Consider the following 21,089-nt stretch of genomic DNA (forward strand, 5'->3'; position numbering starts at 1 on the left):
CCATGTGCTGAAAGACTAACCTGTTCTCCTTTCTATGTCAAGGTGACCATCTTAGTGGATGGGAAAAGGCTGTGGATCCTGTCTACCTAGAATTTAGTAAAGCCTTTGACACTTTCTCACAGCATTCTCCTGAAGAAACTGTCTGCACATGTATGGATGTATACTTTGCTGGGTAAAAAACATGTCTGGTTGACCAGAGTTGCCTCAAAGAGTTGTGCTGAATGGTGTTATATGTAGCTGGTGGCTGGTCACAAGAGGTGTTCTCTAGGGCTCAGTGTTGGGGCCAGTTCTCTTTAATATCTTTATCCATGACAAGGTGATCAAGTGCACCCTCAGTAAGTTTGCAGACAACACTGAGTGGGAGCACTGATCTCCTTAGGGATGGAAAGGCTCTACAGAGGCACCTGGACAGGCTGGATCAATGCACTGAGGCCAACTATGAGGTTCAACTGTGTATGAGTTTCAACAAGACCAAGTGCCAGATCCTGCATTTGGGTCACAACAACCCCAGGCAACACTACAGGCTTTGGGAACAGTGGCTGGAAAGCTGACCAGAGGAAAAGGAACTAAGGGTTTAGGTCAACAGGTGGCTGAACACATGCCAGAAGACTGCCCAGGTGGCCAAGAAAGCCAACAGCATCTTGGCTTGTATCAGAAATGGTTTGGACAGCAAGACTAGGGGAGGTATTATCCCTCTGTACTTAGCACTGGTGAGGCTGCACCTGGAATCCTGTGTTCAGTTTTGGGCCCCTCACTACAAGAAGGATACTGAGGTGCTGGAGGGTGTTCAAAGAAGGGCAGTGAAGCTAGTGAAGGGTCTAGAGCACAAGTCTTATGAGGAACAGCTGAAGGAACTGGGGTTGTTCAGTCTGAGAAAAGGAGGCTCAGGGGAGACCTTATTGCTCTTTACAACTACCTGAAAGGAGATTGTAGTAAGGATGGGAATTGGTCTCCTCTCCCAAGTAACAAGCAATACAAGTTGTCCTCGAGTTGTGTCAGGGAAGGTTTAGATTAGGTATTAGGAAAAATTTATTCACTGAAAGAGTTGTCAGGCATTGGAAGAGGATGCCCGTGGATGTGGTTGGGTCAACATCCCTGAAGACATTGAAAAGATGCGTAGATGTGGTGCTTGGGGACATTGTTTAGAGGTGGACTTGACCATGATAGGCTAATTGTTGGACTTGATGACCTTACAGGTCTTTTCCAACCAAAACTATTGAAATTTCTCATACAGGAAATTTCAAGCACCATTTTCAATAAAAAAAGTAAACAGGAGCCCAGACATAACAGGCAGACAGCAATTTCCAGCAGATCCCTCATTTGCAGTATAGAGTATACAACATTCCAAGTACAAATGATCCAAATTACCCTAAACCTTTCACAAGAACTTTTGCAGTTGTGTGCATCATCTTCCAGTTCATCCAAAAGCCTCTAACTTCCACAAGAAGTGAAGAGGCCTCAAGGCTTGCGTGTTCAACCTAAGCAAGATTATCTAGGCTAGAATGCACATTGGCAGAGTGTCTAGTCATCATTAACTGCTTAAAGCTCTTTCATTCAGACCAGGGAAAGAGGAAAAACTAATACCTCAATAGTTTAAAGTTACAGTAAAAGGCTGTCTGAGGTGAACTGGTTTTTAATTAGTTGTCCCATAACCAAATCTGCACTATGTAGAACAACCATTTGCACTGGATATTGATATACACCGATTAAAGGTGATAGTAAAAACCAGGAATAGGATATGAAACATTTTACCAGTAAATAATCTTTTTAATAAGTAAAAGAAAGGCTCTTTCAAGAAAATGTAATCAATGTACCACTTACTCAAAACCAGCCTCTTCATTCCATTAATGTTTTTTCCTATACTGCAAAAGCCTTACTTCTGTGATGGCAGAGCAATACTTCTGCAAACACCTCAAACTCTGAAAGGAGCTTTTTGAGTACTCTTCCAGAGGGCAAATCTTTTATTACACACTGATTTGCCTTTTCATTACTATGTGATTTATCACTTTATAAGCCTCCCTGAACAATGAAGAAACAGAAATGGTCTGTAAACCCATGTGTTACCAGAACTAGCAAGACAGTTTAAATGACAGCATGTTTGACACACGCTGTATCTATAAAACAAAATTAAGAATGCTTTAGCCCCTGGATTTGCTGATCAATAATCCTCCAAATATCAGAAAGAATATAGAACTGCATTTCACACAAAAATTCATATAACTCTCAAGAGAGAAAAAATCCAAAACCAAAACTCATACATGGTTAAGCAAGAAAGCCTTCAAAGATTTTCTGGATACACTAGTTATTTAACTGCCTGCCTGCTGCTGCCCACTTGGATACCCATGGGAAGCACTTTCCTCACTCTAGATCTCTGCACTGACTAGAAAACATGCTTCTTTCAGAACTATTTCCTGGATTTTACTCACAGACACACACAGACACTCCTTGCTTTCAACAAAAAACACAGAGCTCCCACTTCCAATAGCTTAATGCTCTGAACAAGAGACATTCTGAAGTAAACATCAAGGTGTGGTAAAGTCTTGATCTGAGCTCCACAATTTATTTGGGATTTTCTGCTCCTACCACAGACATCCCAATCTTGTACCAAATAATGCTTCTATGGTACACATGAACTTCACCTAAGGCAGTAACAAAAGAACATGCAATTTCATTTAAACCTGGTTCAACAGAATACAGGTAACTATACAAAGTAACAGGAATTTAGAGTGTGAATTTGAATCAAGTTACTAACTGATGCCTTTAAACACTTGCAGCTAAGGACTATGTTTGCGAAATGAGAAAAAAAAATTAAAGAAACTTCTGGCAATGTTTTAGGATCAGTTTTTCAGTCAGAAAAAGCAGTCTCAGGAGGAAATTTCAGTCATCTCAAAATTGAGAGTGAAGCATGATTTACCATCTCTCCCACTGAAAATCCCACATGAGACACCTTGAAAAATTACATATTTCTCTGGTTTTTATTCCAGTCGATTTCAGAGTTTGTCTTACTCTGACTTGTAGAGTTACTAAGCTAGCAGGATTGTTCCAAAACAAGCTGTACCACAGACAGCTGACACTCTCCAAGACACAAAACTAGATAAGCCAAGGAAGCCACAGCAGACTCTATACGTAAGCCTCAAAAGAAGAACGTGGCATTAACCAGGAACCAACTTGTCAAAGTAAACATAAATAGATGGTATTACAACTGCTCAGTCTCTTGAATGCAGGAAGACAAAAATGCATGCATATGAAATGCAAGGAAAAAACACCCTGTAATAAGGACAGAGACCTGACCAACCGAGACATCAGTTTTGCTTGTGCTACACGAACAGTTCATTGACAACTGATGATTGTTATCAAGGACTGTGAGAAAGAAGTAAAAGAGTACAAACATGCTTCCCTCTGTGCCAGACTACAATTCAGATTTTACAGAGGTTGAAAACTGAAGCGACAACATCTGGCAACAGCCTGTATTTGTGGCAAGGATGACTCCAAGAAGACTCCAGGTCAAAACCAGCCAGAGTTTCAAGATGGTGATGTTAAAACCCAAAAGGGAATGGGAAGGGAGAGGAAGAGATACAATCACAGGTAGGATCCAGAAGCAAAATATTTGACAAGCACAGAATAATGTGTGTCTTCCTCAAGTTCACCTCAGTAAAAAGGGGAACAAACAAGTCTCTAGGATTTAGCGAAGGGAAAAGAGCCCATCCACAAAATTAGATGGATTCTGTAAAGAACAGAAAACAGACATGGGGAACTTGGGGGAGGAACTTGAGAAAAGGGGGAAACAACAGAGAAATTAAAGCTTAGATGTTCTTTTTGGTTTGAAGTCTAATCAAAGTTTCTAAAGGAAAACTGCACAGAAACAGGACACACATTGCTGCACTAGGGTTTGGGGTTTTTTTAAGCCCAGTTATATCACCAAGTGTGATTTCCATAGATACAATGCTACTGCAAGTAACCACCACAAAGGCCAGGAAAGAATTTCTTCACTTGTAGATTATAAGTGAGCACTTTCTCTTTTTGGCAGCATTAGCCACCTGGAACCACCAGAGGGAGGTTTCAAGCATAACTGCACCAAGCTAACCTTCATGGGCTCAAGCCAAGATTAAGATTCTATTGTGCTAATTTGTAAAAGTAAATTAAGAAAGTCCATAACTAAAGGGCATAGAATCCAAGCAGATAAATTAAAGAGGAAGCAGATGAACTGAGCTTACTTCTCCCAGACTCGCACAACAGGTCACCAGCAGAACTAGGAATAAGACCTAGGGCAATTGAATGACATTTAGGGGGTTCTATCCACTAAAGCATGCTACCTAGTGGACTGAAAATCCTGTTAATACTATACCTTGAGTGGGACTAATTTTTCTACACAGCATGTAAGCAGTCCAGTGTCTAACACCATTGTAAGCCATATTTTAAACAAAACATCCGTCTAAAAAAGAGACAGCTGAGCTTTCTTTCCTACCAAGTTTTTGCAATGTAGTTTTCAGATTGTTCCAGTTCTCCACAGTAGCATAAACAAGCATAAATCCATCACCCAAGAAGAGGTTCAGAAATAAGAGTTCAGGTCACAGCAGGGGGGGGAAAAAAAAAAAAGAAAAAAAAAAAAGATCTGTACCTACTGCTCTTTCAAGACCCTAAAATCATATCAAAGCTATTATTCAAAATGAAATGTCAGGGTAACTGACAAGACATCAGGGGAATTTAGGTCTGCTTAATTCTAGTGACAGTTGTCACAGTCCTGGCTCCAAAAAAAATCTCAGTGCCTAAACACAAGGGACAGAGAAATAGGAATGGCACTGTACAAGTGGCTACTGTATCTTCCCTATACATTGCTTGTTAAAAATCCCCCTTGCCCAAGAAAAGGGATTCAGACTCAAAACCTAGGAAAAGGGCTACAAGGACAAAGAGAATATAGAGAATTTATCACAAGAGGAGATTAAAAATTTGCAGCTTGTATAGCACAGCCAAACCAATTCTGACAGGAGATACTACATTTCTTATCTCTAAATATGCATCAATACAATAAACATGATAGGGGGAGAAGAGTTATTTAGACTTAAGGACAGTGCAGTCACAAAAAGAAGTGTGTGGGTATTAAACTTGCTATGACTAAGTTTACGTTACAAATAAGATGACTGTAATAACACCAAGTTCTGAAGAAAAGCTGTGCACCAGTCTGCATGGAACTGTGGATTGCACTTCAGAAAAAGTGATAATAGAAGGAAATCTTCAATGGCAGCTTCACTGACTTAACACAATACTATGCAAGGGGAAAACTGGAAGGATGTCAACGGAAGAAAAGCTTCTGTTATGCTAGAACCAAAACTCTTTGGAATACAAAGTATGAGCACTCAATTCAAGTAACATAGGAATCTCTAGCTTACCCTGTTAAACACCGGCAACATCATGTAAAGCTTTTCTTCTTGTTCCTTCTGTGTCATGTGCCGTGGAGGATGACAGAGCTCTGTGAAGAGGCGACGCAGATGCATCAAGCCTAGCGCGTTATCCTGGGGGCTACACTCCTCCTGCCGTGGCCGGCCCATGATCCTCTTCACCATATTCATCTTGACTGACTTCTGGAAGGTCCCTTGTATCCTATTCAGAAAGGAAAATAAACTTACTGAGTGCAACAGATGGAGGCATTGCTCCATCAAAGCCTTTAAATATAGAGCACTCTCTTCCACAATAAGTACCACATTGCAGATAAGAGCATTAGCTAATTTTATATGCTAGACATCGATTAGTACGTGCCTGAAGAATTTAAAGCCAACAACTTCAAACCGGAAAACATCTGATATGTTTCAGCACAAAGCAAGAGTGACTAGGCTTCAAGCACTACAAAACACTTCGGTACATTTTATTAGATCATTTTTATGATTCTTTGGTGCACATTCCAAAGTATTTACAACAGTGTTATCTACATATCACAGTATTCTCAAAATAATTATACAAGAAAATCTATACCAGTTATGTACTTTTAAATCTAATCAAACAAGACCTTCAAACTCTTTCAGACATTGGCTTTATCTCACAGAGGCATGCTTTTTTTTTTTTTTTCTCTGACGTTCCTATGACAAACAGACAAGGCTATCCGATGGAGCTATTGTTCATCTTGCACCTTAGCTGCCACGTCTGCAGAAGAACACCTCATTCTTCTCCCTCCTGAAGTACAAGAAACTTGGTTTAGAATCACAGAATGGCCTGGGTTGGAAGGGAACCTTAAAGATCATCTTTTCCAGCAGATGTTAGAGTGGTTGAAGTCACCTAGCAGAATCAAGATCTGCAACTGCGATGCTTCCTGTAGTTGGCATCAGAATGCTTCATCAATGTCCTCCTCTTGATATGCAGCCTGTAGTAAATACCAGCCACACGGTTTACTTTGGTGGCTTCATCTCAGATTTTCACTCACAAACTCTCAACCTGTGCATTCCTGCTTTCCAAAAAGCAGCATTGTGCAATCAATTTTTTTGATGTAGAGTGCAACACCCCCACTTTTCCTTCCTTGCCTGTGCATCCTGAACAGTTTCTAGCCATCGATTGCAGTGCTTCAATCATGATTCATCCCACCAAGTTTCAGTGACAGGGGTCAGATAATGGCCCTCCAGCTCCTGGTTATTCCCTGTGCTGCGCGCATTGGTACAGAAGCATTTCAATTTGAGTGTCAACTCTCACCTTTTTGGTGGAATCTTTTTCGAGGGCTGGGATGCATTCATCATTACCCTTGTTGGTTCATTTATCCACCCTGCTGCTTGTGAGCATGCAAGTGTCCTGGCTTTGGACCCCAAACCCTAACCTCATTAGTTCAAAGTGTGGTTCACTAAGTCAGACAAACCAAAGATTTGCTTTCCTCTTCTAAGTAGGTGGATCCCATCTCTCCCCAGTAATCCATACTTGTCAAAGAATGTCCAATGATCACAGAATCTAAAATGTCCAATGATCACAGAATCCAAAGCCCTGGTGATGATACCAGCCATGAAGCCAGGTGCTGATCTGTAGGTTGTGTTCACCTCTGCCTGCACCCCTATCTCTGACTGGTAAGTTTAAGTGGAAGATTGTTTGAGCCCCCAGTGCTCTGAAGTCCTGCTTAATTTTGATCAGGTAATACAATCACATATTCAACCTCAACATAAGAGATGGAGGGAAGACAGATGTAATATAGAGTAAATAATACCTAAATAAATTTAATTTAGGGTTGTTTTTTTTTTCACAAGTAACACAAAAGACACTATAGAATTTATATATGCCATGAGTGTACTTAATTCAGTTGGAATTTCACCCTCGCCCCCCCCCCCCCCCAAAAAAAAAAAAAAAGAAAAGAAAAAAAAGCTAAAATCTAAATGCCACACCTGAACACCACAGAGTTGGAATAATCTTTACTATGAAGTATTCACTTCCTTTATGTTTTTCACAGATACAGAATCCATGTTGTACTGTACAAAGTGAAGATGGAGTTAGTAACACTGACATTCACGCATGGAGATCTTTGTAATATATACTGCTTTTCTTTGCCAATGTTCTCTGCCCTTTGGATCAGCATTTTCTGGCAGCATTTTCTGCCCATTCTCTCTTCAGAATCATGTAAAGTCTACCCTCAGTTCCACTGCAGATCAACTCAAATGTATGCAGTGTATTAATTTCAAGCAGAGTAGATACTACTTGTAGCATTATTCCAGAGTTGAGTCCTACTGTGCTTCTGTCCTACTAGAAAAAAGGACATTATGGGCTCCATGCAATCTCATCCAAAATCTATTGTACATGAAATCTGAAATAATTTCTGTGATTTATTTCTGGCAGTCCAAATACAGTGATATTTTTTCCTACTAACACAGCAGACATTATCTGTGGAGATATAAGAAAGATAGCTGTGGGCTCTTGGAACTCCAGGATTAGGCCCAAATCTTATGACATGTGAGAAGGATTACTCATGTTTTACCGCAGGCAGAAGCTGCCTCACTGTGAATCTCAGTACCACAACATACTTATCGTAAGAAAGCGCTGAGATATTTAAGTTCATCTAAAATAAATTCTTAAAAATTAAAAAAAAAAAAAAAAACACAAACAACAACATTTGGAGGAACAATAATTTAGAAACACTACAGCAGAACATTACACAGGCTCTCTGAGTCAAAGAGGACTATGTTGCTACTATGCACTGTATAAGTATCTCGACTGTGGTTTTCTTTGTTTAGGCTTAGGCCTGCTAAAGAAAAAGGAATGTACCTAAACTTTTTACTACAAAAAAGGACCTTCTGCACTGCCTTCACAGTCAGCTGCGACCACCACATGGGTGGAATTCTCCTTAATGCCAAAAGTTAAAGGACTCCAGTATTTTCAGTAACAACCAAAGTTAACTCTTCATGACTGCTTGCTTATAGCACATGACAATCAAGCTCCCTGCACAGCAAAAGCCTATGGGAAAAGAGCCTTAAGAGAGGGAAATTCCCAAGTTAGGGAACACTTGTCTTGTAATTGCTTGTACTGGCTCTGCGAACGCATCACAGTACAGCCTTTAATTGCACGCTCACTTCCTGTAGTCCCCAAAGGGCCTCCTGCCTCTCCCAGCAGACAGGCTGGACACAGCCTTCACTACATGAGCAGCTGCTCAGTGTTTTGTTACTTCAACCCTCTGAATGTGATGCTACACCTTGGTTACTGCAACCCGGACTGAAAGCCTGCTCTGCACACATGGTGATATATTTCCTCATGGTTTCTTCTGTCCCACTCATCACTGCCAGATCAGAACACCTTATGGTTATTAAATCAACTTATTCTCATAAATCTGCCCCACAGCATGGGTATGTTAACAGCCTCAACATACATAAAATGAACAGACATACACCTTACGCTAATATTGGTGGTGTTTAATAATCTGGTTATATGGTTTAAGAACCTTTGTAGAGTAGCTAACCCTAGGTAGCATCATCTAATGCTTGAATCCTTTTGCTTGCTTGCATTGTAAACCTTGGAGATCAGTTGATGTCCTTCTCCCTATCAGCTTGTGATCTTGAAGCTAGATGCCCAGTACACAAAGGATGCAATTGAGAGAGCAACTCCAAAAACCCCATGAGGAATTTTGTGGAAGAGGCAAGTACAGAAGCTGGTTGTCAGGAGAGGAGATTCTTCCTTGCCTCCTGTCCCTTCCAACATGTACAGCCCGGTGCAGCCAAGTAATTTACTTTACAGCCCTGATGAGTTACTTCTCCCAGTCCAGGGGGTCCAACAAAGCACACTCCTTATGAGTTAGACAGTCCAGCTGTTGAGCCTTTGGCTTTTTTAAGCTGAGTAAGATTTTAGAAATTATTTTGAAAGAGCAAACTAAGCAAGCAGAAGCTCTATGATGCAGCCTCACAGTGACAGGCACATGGTTTATCAGGAAGGTTGCAGCAGTTTGACCCACTACACTCATCTTTTGCAGCTTAATTCACCTAAAAAGATGAATTAATGTCAGCTGCTTATCATCATGCTCTGCATGGACCAAAACTAAAAGAAACTTGACAAACATATTTCAAACATGCATAAAGACAGCAAGAATAAAAATGTTGCTCTTGTTAAACACATGACAGTTTTCTCCTAGTGGTAGAAATAGAAAAGTCTCCATGTGAAGAGAAATGAAGCAAGCAGTAAAGACACAACATGAGCACCCTTACTTAAACAACCCTTTCATTTTCTTCCACTGGATGGCAGATGGCTGCAGATTTTCATGTGAGCATAAGTGGAGCTGATACATTTGAGCAGCTCTGATTTCAAACCATTCCTCAAGTTCTTCAGAATTCTGTTAAATTTATATGGGAATCCTATAGGATTAATATATGGGATTCTCAAGAAGTTTCATTGCAGTTAGTGCAAGAGGTAACTCCTACTCTTTAAAAAAAATATTTTTAAGTGTTTTCTACTGTTAGTGGAAGCTGTTGGACAAATTATCTCAAATTACGCTACATAACATATCAACAACTTACAAAGTTCAAAGACAGACACTGGGAGAAAAGCATAACACACACACACAAGAAAAACAGCAGACAGACAGAAGCTCCATGAGACACTTACTTTCACGATAGCTATTATAGGTCCAAGCTGTGTATCTAGTTCCAAAAGGGTATTATTTAAATAAGCAGCTAGGTAATTATCTGCTTTGTAATTACAGACACAAGTGTTTCTTCAGGCACTATTCTGGTATTACATCAGCAGCTTAGAAGTGAAACAGGAATCAATTAATTTCTTTGCAGATTATAATTCTGACATCTCAATATCCCAGGAAAATGAAACTGAAGATAAGCCTTATTGCTACAATGTATCACATGAGTCCATTATGATCAGTAAATTTCATACCTGTTATTTCCCTCCACACTACATCTGTTATTTCTTTCCTGATTTTAAGATTCCCTACCCATGTAGTTAATACTAACATTCCAAAGATTACCACGTGCACTGTTAAAAAGGATATTTTTGTAGCCTTTAAGAGAAACAATAAAGAGCTGTTCCAGGCTAGATACACACCCTTTTGTCCTTAAAACAGAACAGGAATAATAAATTCTCTTTGTAAGCAAAAACATCAGCAGGAGGGAAGTGAGAAACACAACTACTTCCTCTTGTTCCCCCACCACCAAACAAAAAACAACTCTTTACACACACACAAAATCATGCAGAAGGAAGCTGTTTTGCTGAAAAGAAAGCCGTCAGTTCTCCCTGACAGACTTAACTAGCACATGCTCATTTGGGGAATATTGCCTGGTCCCTGTAAGACAGGGAATGGAGCAAAGTCAGGGTGCTAACTCAGTAATAAAAGCACCTATTCCTGTACTAAGTTTTCCCCTAGTTAAACAGTTAGTCATCGGGTTAAAACAGAAACTATTTCACTGAGAAATCCTCCCAACAGGAAAACTATCAGCCCCTACCCCAACTTAAGTATAACAAAGTATTACTAATTAAAAGAGGAAGGCAGGCAAGGATTTGCAAGGTCACACTTATTTCAGACAACAGGTTTTGTAGTTTGTTTTTTCCTTTGCACTGAAATATTTTAAAGCATATCTCAAGGAACTTTATATTATCACCTGTAAGCTTAACCTTTCCTTTTTTACATGCATGTAAGTGCAGAGGCCAACCAGATTAAATACTCTTTTGTTTCTACAGGTTGAAAAGATGCTCACAGAGGTATCTCAGTTCACAGGTAGTGTCCAGACTAGAGTAGAGTATTCAATACAGGTTCTTTTGCTTTAATGAGGAAAAGGAGAGGAGAGGAGGAAAGGAGAGGAAGAAGAGAATTGCTATCTTAATTCAGAACACAGTCTTCTGTTCTCTGTACTCAAACCAGATGAGGCATTACTGCAAACAAAAATTCTTAATACTTCAACAAATACGAAGAACTTACCTGGTTAGTAAGATAAAGATATAAAACATGGACTATCAGTCTTCTTTCAAGGTCCATTCCCCACAAATTATTCATGATAATGACACATAATAGCAAGTGCTGATAGAGTAGATTTCCTGTGGTTTGTACCCTCTTGAAGGTTAATGTTTTATATTCAGTGAAAAAGGACACCAATTAAATAACAGCTATACTTTAGACATATGCTGCAGGGATGGAGAAAAGCTGTCTCACTAACAAATAACAATGCATGTATTTCTTATTTAGTATTAACTTGAAAATTAACATGAACTTCAGTTATATCAAGATTTTTAACTTCATTTTGTCCAATTAAGAAAATTAAGTACTGCTCTTTACTTTTGCATATAGCCTTTTTTTTTCCTGAGGACCAAATAAAACTCTTCATGTGCAAAAGCAGCCTTTCTGCTTTAGGGGATGAGGAATAGTCACTCCAGAAAGAAAACAAAAAACTTACCATGTTTCATTAACCCTAATAATGGGTCACAGTAAAGATGAAAAGAGTGGCTCTGTTTAGGTATTACGTTAGAAAGGACAGACCTGCGTTAGCGCGTTCAGAGGTGGCTCGTTCATAGGCAGCCGGGCTCTAACAAACTGTTTGCTCATGCTTGTGCAATCAAACCACTATGGCATTTTTTTCCACTCCTTTGACCTGTTCCAATGTGGTCTCAAAAGGGCAATTCAGCCCAGACTGCAACAAGGTCTGAACTAGTTCTGGACATACAATTCCTCCTCTCCTTCAAGGAGCGCAAAGGATGCTGTTTATCAGAGAAATGTGGTAACTGAAGAGACAAAAACATGTGCAATGCTAAAATCCTGACAGGCAGAAGGAAACTGCAAATCAGTTAAAGACACAAAAGATAACCAAAAAAGTAAGATAAATTTCTCCAATGACATGTATTTTTGGAACACTCCTTTACAGGAAAAGTGTGCCTATTAACAAGTTTCAGACTAAGAGAATAAATCCTTTTGTTTTCATTGTTCACAGTTTGCATACATTATAAACACAGTAGATTACTTTTGGAAACTAAAATTTACAAGATTAATGTTAATCTAGAAGCTTTTAAGTGGACACTCTTGCCACTGTTAATCATCCCCAGTCACACCTGTTAGCTGGCAAGACAGAAATGGAAACTCAAATTATCCTGCAAATCTCAGTATTGCTATTAACACCTCTAGCCGAAAAACGCATTGGAGGAAAACAAGTACTGAAACATTGTTCTGGTTTTGAACATACACTGGAAGAAACAAAATACCTCAGAAAAAATCACACCTAAGAAAAATAATCTGAAATGAAGAAACCAATAGATCCTTCAGAATCAGAACATTACACTAAAAAGCTTAGAAAACAACTAATCTGTACTGCATTAGGAAAAGTTTGCTGAATACTATAAAGATAGTTAACAACTTGTTAAAAAAAACACCAAACAAGCAAGCCAAAACAGAACAGACTATTCCTTAATATTTTTGGAAAGCAAATTCTAATTAACAAGCTCTTGCCATGTTCCATGGTAAAATATTACCATCTTTGAACATTGTTTTTCTTGTTTTGTTTTCGGGTTTTTGTTTTGGTTTTGTTGTTTTGTTTTCAGAAGGCCTGAATAAAGTGATTTGCATTAACTGGACAAACAGAATGCCAGTTACAGCCCTCTAAGAATAGAGCAGAACTGAAATTTTACTTTGCCAACTTGAACTGCATGATAATGACTAAGCCAGACTAAACCATGCCATTCAGAAGAAGAAATGCTGCTAAGAGGCCCCTGGAAAAAAAAAATAAAATTTGAGTGTGTGTGGGGGAAGGACACACACAAAATAAACAAGCAATCAAAAAAGCAAAAGAACCTGCAAGTGGTAAGTATGGTTACCTGGGTAAGACATCCATAAAGGCATAGAAAAAAAAAAAACAAACCTGTTTCAGGGGGTGACTCTTGCATTAGCAGTAAACAAGCTAAGTAAAAAAAGACTTCTTAGAAAAGTTATTATACTAGAATCAACAATGAAACAATGAGCCATTATTAGGAATGGGGTAGAGTGCTTACCTGTGAACTTGGAACAGGCTGTTATATCTAAGCCGTAAGCCCATGCACAGTGGTTCCAAACAGCTTTTTCAGTAATGATAACAGTGAGTTTAAGCACAGGTCTGATATTCAACTAAAAAAACGCACCGGAAAAGGAGTGTTGTATCACACAAAGTGGGTCCCCATTTGTTTTGGTGGGAGTAGTAGTGTTTTTTTCTTCCAATCAGCAAGCTAAAGTACAAACTTCCTCCAGCCATGTAAAACAACCATTTATATTCCCAAAAGAAAAACATTTATTCTGTCTTTAGGAAATTCACATATGAAAGAGCAGGAAGTAGAAACCAGTTACCTGTAAAATTTGTCTCCATAGAACTACCCTCCTTTCTAACCTGGATAGGAAAAACATGAAAATTATCCTACCAGCACATGCTTGGCTGATGTAATATTCATCTCTCTGCTACCATCTACTCAGAAAAAGTGCAACAGAAACAAGCATACAATCACTAGAATCAGCATTAAACCCTGGGCACAAATGCTTGTTCATTTCTGAAGCACTAGAAAGTAAATAAGGGTGAATGATGACGACCTCTTAAGCTGCATGTTCATAGTATTCTTAAGAGGAAAACAAAACAGCCCTTGTAATTAGCAATTCAGACTACAGATGTATGGAAAAGCAGTAGAAATACTTGCATACACACCACTACTGTCTTTTAGGCCATAACAGATCTCTTCCAACTGCTGCACTCCTCCACTATGTGACTGCAGCCAACAGAAAGCTGCTGACCTTTACCACCCCCTGCACATCCCCAGGAAAAGGCCCCTCTATAAACGCCACTGGAAAGCTGGGCACTCTGGACACTGCCATTTAATGGAACACTCTTGAACTGACTTTTCTTGGATGGCATCCCCTTATATTGAAACTAGGATGGTTCAGAGTCATCCATTGTGCTACACTGGAACCTAGTGCTGCATACCAGACAGCACAGAGTCACAGAATAATTCAGATTGGAAAAGATCTGTAAGATCAAATCCAACCATAAACCTAACACTACCACCTCCACTACTACCCCACATTCCTAAGTACCACATCTATACATCTATTAAAGGTCTGCAAGGATAGTGACCCAACTACTTCCTTGGGTAGCCTGTTCCAGTGCCCGACAATCCTTTCAGTCAAGAAATTTTTCCTAATACCCTATCTAAACCTCCCCTGGCACAACTTGAGAACATTTCCTCTTGTCCTATCACTTGTTACTTGAGAGAAGAGACTAACCACCACCTCACTACAGCCTCCTTTCAGGTAGTTGTGGAGAGTGATAAGGTGTCCCTTCAGCTTCCTTTTCTCCAGGCTAAACAATCCCAGTTCCCTCAGATGCTCCTCATAAGACTCGTTCTCCAGACCCCTGACCAGCTTCATTGCCCTTCTTTAGACTTGCTCCAGCACCTCAATGTCCTTCTTGTAGTGAGGGGCCTGAAAATGAACACAGTACTCAAGGTGTGGTTTCACCAGTATTGAGTACAGGGGGACAATCACTTCCCTACTCCTGCATTGTCACTGCTAAAAGCGGTAAAGGTTCCTACATTTTACGTAACTAAGCACATACTGTAACAACAGGAGAAAAGCACTGTCTTTTCTCCCTACCTTCCCTCTCTTCTGCTTGCCCTCCTCCGTGCCCTCTCTGTTGGGTGGCAAAAGATCCTCTGGGGATGCCAGTTACAAACTGCAGATAAAAGCAACTTAACGCTTCTCAGTCTTCAGTTCTCAAAAACCACATTGTGCCTTGAGGACTTCAGGCAGAGCTAGACCTCACCTTGGGCTCCCAGCCCTGGCTTTGGAAACAGCCTCTGTTCATTTTACATGGAGTAACTTCTCCAGAGCCTCACACAGAGTGAAGCATAAAGACAAACTAAACTGTGAACATTTCCTTAAAGAAAACAGCTTTAGCTTCCCACTGACATGCAAGAGACTGCTGCTCCCAGATGACTGGGTAGAGTCTATCAAGAAGGCTACCAGGCTTGCAGAGTTAGACTGAGACAGAACCAAGGCAGGGTACAGCTCTTCTGATTTAGAAGGACCCAATCAGAGCCACAATATTTCCATTCTCCAGCAATGAACATATCAGATAATGGACTGAACAGACAGGACTGAACAGACAAAATAATGAAAACAAAAAATCAATACCCTACACTAAACAAATCCCAAACCAAAAAACCACAAACACAAACCCACAAAGCAGACTAAAATTGCAGACTTTTAAATCAATATTAATTGCTCAAGTGCATGTATCTCTCCAGTTTTCCTCAGCTCTTCAATCAAGTATTTATCACTGCTTAATTTTTTTCTGGTGTTCATTAGCACACATACTTCTTGGACATTAAAGTTGGTGTATCTAATACTGGACAAAACTGCAATGTTTTCAAAAATCCATGATTATTTAGCTTATTTTTTTATTGCCAGTAATGATGTTGATGTATGCATTTTTTACCGTAACTACTTTCAAGACTATTTTTGTTTTCCTCTCCATTACTGATGTTCTAGTCCTGCTTGGTATTAACGCCAAAATGAAAATTGTATTTCACAGTGTTTTCTCAACAGAAGTTTATGGAGTATAGCGCAAGATTAAATAGGACAGCTAGAAATCCCAAAAAGTTAGCTTCTCCTATTCAAAGAGAAAAAAAGAAGTCTATAGTGCTTAAGAGACTGGCAAATTAATATTTTAGTATGATATGTTCTTCTCCAGCTTTGCTACGTTTCCAGGAACATTGTCTAATGTAAGTCTATAAGAAGTTTGCTTCACAGCAGAACTACCACACTTGAGAACAGGCTGTATTGTGAAAAGTACACAAATGACTTCCACTTATTTCTGTATAGCTAGCATCCTAAACACAGAAAATTATGCACAATTACATTACTTACATTATTAAAAATACTTTGAGTACATCTCAGCTTGTCATTTGGTTCCGTTTCTCTTTATAACAGCAAGTACAACTCCTAGAGTCTGACAACAAGTAGTACAACTTGATAGTCATGAAATTAAACTGTAGTCTGGAGCGGGGGGAAGCATCATGCAAAGAAATATTAGTAGCTTGTAATCATTTACGTCTTATCCTACCTCGAGTCATTGAAGTTCAGTGCAAGCATCTTAGTTTTCAAATCCCCTCCTTGTAAGATATTACTAATAGGAGCCGACAAGTTTCTCTGCCTACAAGCCACTGCCAGCCCATCGTTAGTAAACATCTTTCTGGCAGTCAGGCGGGACTCCGGAGCTTTGCGCCGCCAGCCCCCAGTGCTGGCTGTACCAGTGCCCAGGCTGGTTTGATTGTGGAGCGCAGCTGGTCCCTCCAGGCAAGCACGGGGATGCAGGAAGGGAGGAACTGTGAAGCTGAGGGGAAGCGATTCCTCCTTCTGCCTTACAATGCCCAAGCCACAGTAACTGATACAGTTGTTTCACAAAAACAAATCAAAAATCGCACATGCAGCAGAACAAGTCAAAAAACTGTATGCTTGGATAAAAAGACATCTGGTTTGCAATGTCACTGCAAATAAGAATGACATTTCACAGCTTACCAATGAATTTGCAAGATGACAATTTTCCCTGCCTTTCTTATCTCATAGAAAAGAAAATTTGTTTAAATTTCTTTTACACAGAACTAATTATTCTGGAAAAATAAGAGTACAAGAGACAGTTCTTACCAGAATCTCAATCACATGAAATGTGGATTTTCTTAACTTTAAATTTTCTGCCTCTTTTGTTTTTCTTAACAATGTTTACTACTCTACCTTGTAATGCTATTTTCATGCACAGCACTGTACAATGTAACAACTGGTTCATATCAGTGCTGCCAGGTGCTTTGTTTTGATAGCAAAACCTATTCTGAAGCCCCTTTCTCCACTAATAGCCAAAGGTACAGAAAACAAATTAGGACTGAAATGGCAGCTCTCCAAAAAAAATTCTGCTGGTGCCACAGAAGGATGCTCAAACGACTACAGATGTCACTGCTTTTAACTAAACTTATCCCAGAAAAGAGCCTGCACATCCACATAGTAAAAGCACTAGCGCAGAAGCAGAGTTTATTCCTGTTCTCCCCATAGATTCCTCTACACATACATACAATATACACACTAAGGAAATATCCTTCCTTTCTGAAGGAAAAAAAAACACATCATCATCATCAAGAAGAAAAAAAAGAAAAAGGAGAAAAGAGCAATTGTATATCAAAAGTGCTGCAATGTAATTTACAGCTACAGAAATTATTCACTAGGTATTTATTACAAGTAGCACATCTGTGAAAGTGTATGGACTCACTTGGAACATCTTGCATAGTGCTTGGCCGTTTCTGGATGCAAAGAGCCTGTGGACAGAACTTAAGTCTCCACAAGTGAGAAGACATGACTTTTTCAACACTATCCCTTTTCTCTAGCTTTGTGTCCCTTGTAAGCTTTGACAGTTAGCACAAAGTGAGGATAACTACTCTTCTTTATTTTTAAGATGAACATGATGCAATAAACAGAGTGAAACCTAACAATATGTGGCCAAAAAACAACACACTAAAAAAAAAAAAGGTAAGTAAATGCTCTAATGCTAGGATTTAATTGCAACAATAGAACCACAGCAAAGGCTTCTTCTCTTATATGTCCATATGTTCCTTTACATTTTTACCATACATTCCTTTCTTCAATTTGGTTTTACTTCTCTCTCAGAATTTGCAGATGTTCCCTCAAGTATGCAAGGTGTTTGGGCTTTTTACATCAACTTGTTTGATAATTGCTGTTATGTGAACAAAGAAAGAATACTCTAAAAGCTGAGTAATCTACATAGGGCTCAGAGGGGTATCAATATTCACACACCTAAACTGATTTATTCACTCAGTGATACATATTACATAAAATGCATGTAAAAAGACACACACATTCCCACAATCCATCCAGGTAACAGCCTTTGGCACAAGAGCATATCCTGCATGCTGCCAAGTAGCCTCACAGTCACGGTGCCAAGGACTTCACTCTTGTTACTAAGTTCAAGAGATGGCATCGTTCAGAGGAGGGGACAGGTTTGACTGTGATAAATTGCACAGACTCAACAAAAGTCAACTTGCTAGCAAAGATGTACTTCAGTGTCAGGTACAGGGCCTTTCACAATAGCTGCACATTCCCTATGAGCGGAAGTATTTGTGCAAGGCTTCCATTTTAAAGGACTAAATAGATAATGTAGTAAGATATTAATCTCTACCACAGGAAAAGGTTTCATCGTACTGAACCATGGAACAAAGCAGATAGTAGTAGACTCTTGCTAGCACTTCTCTCATGCAGGTATCACAGGGTTGACTTTTTATCTTCCCCCCCTTTTTTTTTTTTTTTTTTTTTTTTAAAAAGGTGACCTTTTAGCAACACTGAAGAGTAAACGGCATTTCTAAAACACTCTCGCTGCAATACAACCAGATGGCAGCCCACTTCTCTGTTGTTATTTCCTCACTTATAAAAATTGGTGCGCATTAGAATTTCATCTTCCAGCACTTTGAACCGTTATTTCTGCATCTACAAGAACATGCCTTTGAGATTTCTCCCAGGCAGCTTTTTGAAGTTATAATCAAACAAACATGAGAAAATTCTAAAATAAGGTTTATGGTGCTTCCAGTTTGTTTCTATTCATGGGACCTATAATCTTTCCAAGGGACTTCCTAAGGCTTGCCTTTCATAGCTATCCCTTGTCAGTACGAGCTCTTCCAATACCCTCTATTTGCAACATAAAGTGGGGCAGGAAACATTCATAGCATTCTATTGCTATTCCATTTACACCAGGTCTTTGCTGCTAAAATGTATCTATTGTCAACCTTTGCCAGGATACCAAAGACCAAGACACATAATCCAGAAAATCAGGAAAACCTCGGTCTGGGATTACAGAACCAGAAAGCAGCATTTCCACAGAATTAACCTCAATAGAGATTATTTTTCCCTCACTACATTTCACATCCATAAAAGACTACGGTATTACCAACAGATGGGAACACGTCAAAGGGAATTTCAGGCATTAATCCACTGCTAGCAAAAATTATTGACTCAGTGTGAAATACTGGTGCATACCTCCAAGGGAGCTAGCAACTTCATCTTTCACGATAACCTGACAGCTACAGGAAGTGCACTGTGTATGCAAATGTACAGCAAGCAAACATCCCTTTCTATGATGGGGAGCTTAAAACAAAGCACTATGTCAGACTTCTCTAACACCATCCCAGATGACTATTATTTCCATATTTCATATCTTATTCTACAAAAGCTCTTAAAAAAAATATATAGTCACTCTTCCCTAATTGCACATCTTCCCTCTGTGGCAGACTAAAGGAACTACTACAAATAAACAAACATTAAGGAAAAGTCCTGCAAGGAAAAAGGTTTGAGGTGTGGAGGAAAGCACAAGGATAACTCCTTAAACTAGCAAAAAGGATACAGAAGTTGTTTTTCTCTCATGTGCATGTTCAACAAGACAAACAATAACCCACATCTCGAACACATCAAGCACTGCTTCTCTCCACCTCTGCCCCTCCACTTTACTGAACCTCAAACAGCCACTCAGACAGCAGCATGTATTTTGGAATGTGCACACAGACATGCAGAAAGAGGAGCTGTAGGAGCTGCCTGCTTTCAGGGTCCAGACAAGCTTCTTTAGCTGCATTGTAGAGACCAAACAGAGGGAGGCAGCCCTGGAATTAGCTGCTTAACTGGATCTGTCCCTATGCCATGGGTGGGAAGGCAGGGAGGTGGCATCGCTAGAAGCCTGCAAGAGTGAGCGACTGCCTACTCCACAGTGCCTAACCTTCTGCTCCCCTCTAGCATAAGAGAAAAATTCTGCGACTTCCCAAAAGTACTGCTAACCTTCCACACATGTAACCCAAGACATCAAATCCAGATACACCTTCTTTTAAGGTAACAACCATTTCCATTCAAGTAATGGGTTTCAGTACTGTAATTTTACTAAAGGATAGAAAAGTACCACAAACAAAAGTGATTGTTAGAAGAGATCATCCAACTCTGTAAGCTCAATATACTTCAGTTATATATATTGACTGAATTATTATGGTATAATAAATAAAGATTGCATGAGTCAGGTCAAAGGAACACACACAAACACTTAGCTTACCCCAATTACAAAGTCAGACACTTTAATATAAACCCTTTGTGGCGCCCATACCATCTACTCCCAAACTGGCACCATCTGCACATTTTGTAAGTCATCTCTACTCCATCATCTAAATCATGCACAAATCCAGGCACAGCAAGCTAGTAAGGAAGCCTACTTTAAATGTTTTTCCATATGATCCCAAATCCCTGCTAACTGCTCCACTGAACTATTTTTAATAAATTTAGCTCCCGCAGTATGGTGATTTAGGGAAAACCTTGTTTTTTAAAAAAAGATCACTACATGTATTACATTCAAAAGAGCATCCTTCAAAACCTTAAATACTTCAAGTTGTATCACTTCTATCCCTTGTGTAGTAATCCAACTCACCTATCAAGGAACCAAACTAATCCATTTGATATAATTTTCTCTCTGACAAATTCACATTGGTTGGCTATCTTCCCTTATCTCTTCTATGTGCTTATAAACTGCATCACTACTTGTACTATTATCCATGTAGCTGCATAAGTCATACCAAGCTGGAAAGAAACTCAGCATGGTCCCATGGACAGC

General features: G+C 39.5%; 1 protein-coding gene across 4 annotated transcripts in view; it reads right to left on the bottom strand.

The window, feature by feature from the left end:
• Positions 1 to 21,089, bottom strand: part of WDFY3 (WD repeat and FYVE domain containing 3) — a 165,002-nt gene that overhangs the window by 105,658 nt on the left and 38,255 nt on the right. For all 4 annotated transcript variants that reach the window (XM_051619236.1, XM_051619234.1, XM_051619235.1 and 1 more), the window contains exon 3: positions 5,388 to 5,598. In XM_051619236.1, coding sequence (XP_051475196.1) covers positions 5,388 to 5,567 — 180 coding nt within the window. In that variant the 5' untranslated portion in view covers positions 5,568 to 5,598. The remainder of the gene's footprint in view (positions 1 to 5,387; positions 5,599 to 21,089) is intronic.

Source organism: Apus apus, chromosome 4, assembly GCF_020740795.1.
Source record: "Apus apus isolate bApuApu2 chromosome 4, bApuApu2.pri.cur, whole genome shotgun sequence".
Classification (NCBI taxonomy): Eukaryota; Metazoa; Chordata; class Aves; order Apodiformes; family Apodidae; genus Apus; species Apus apus.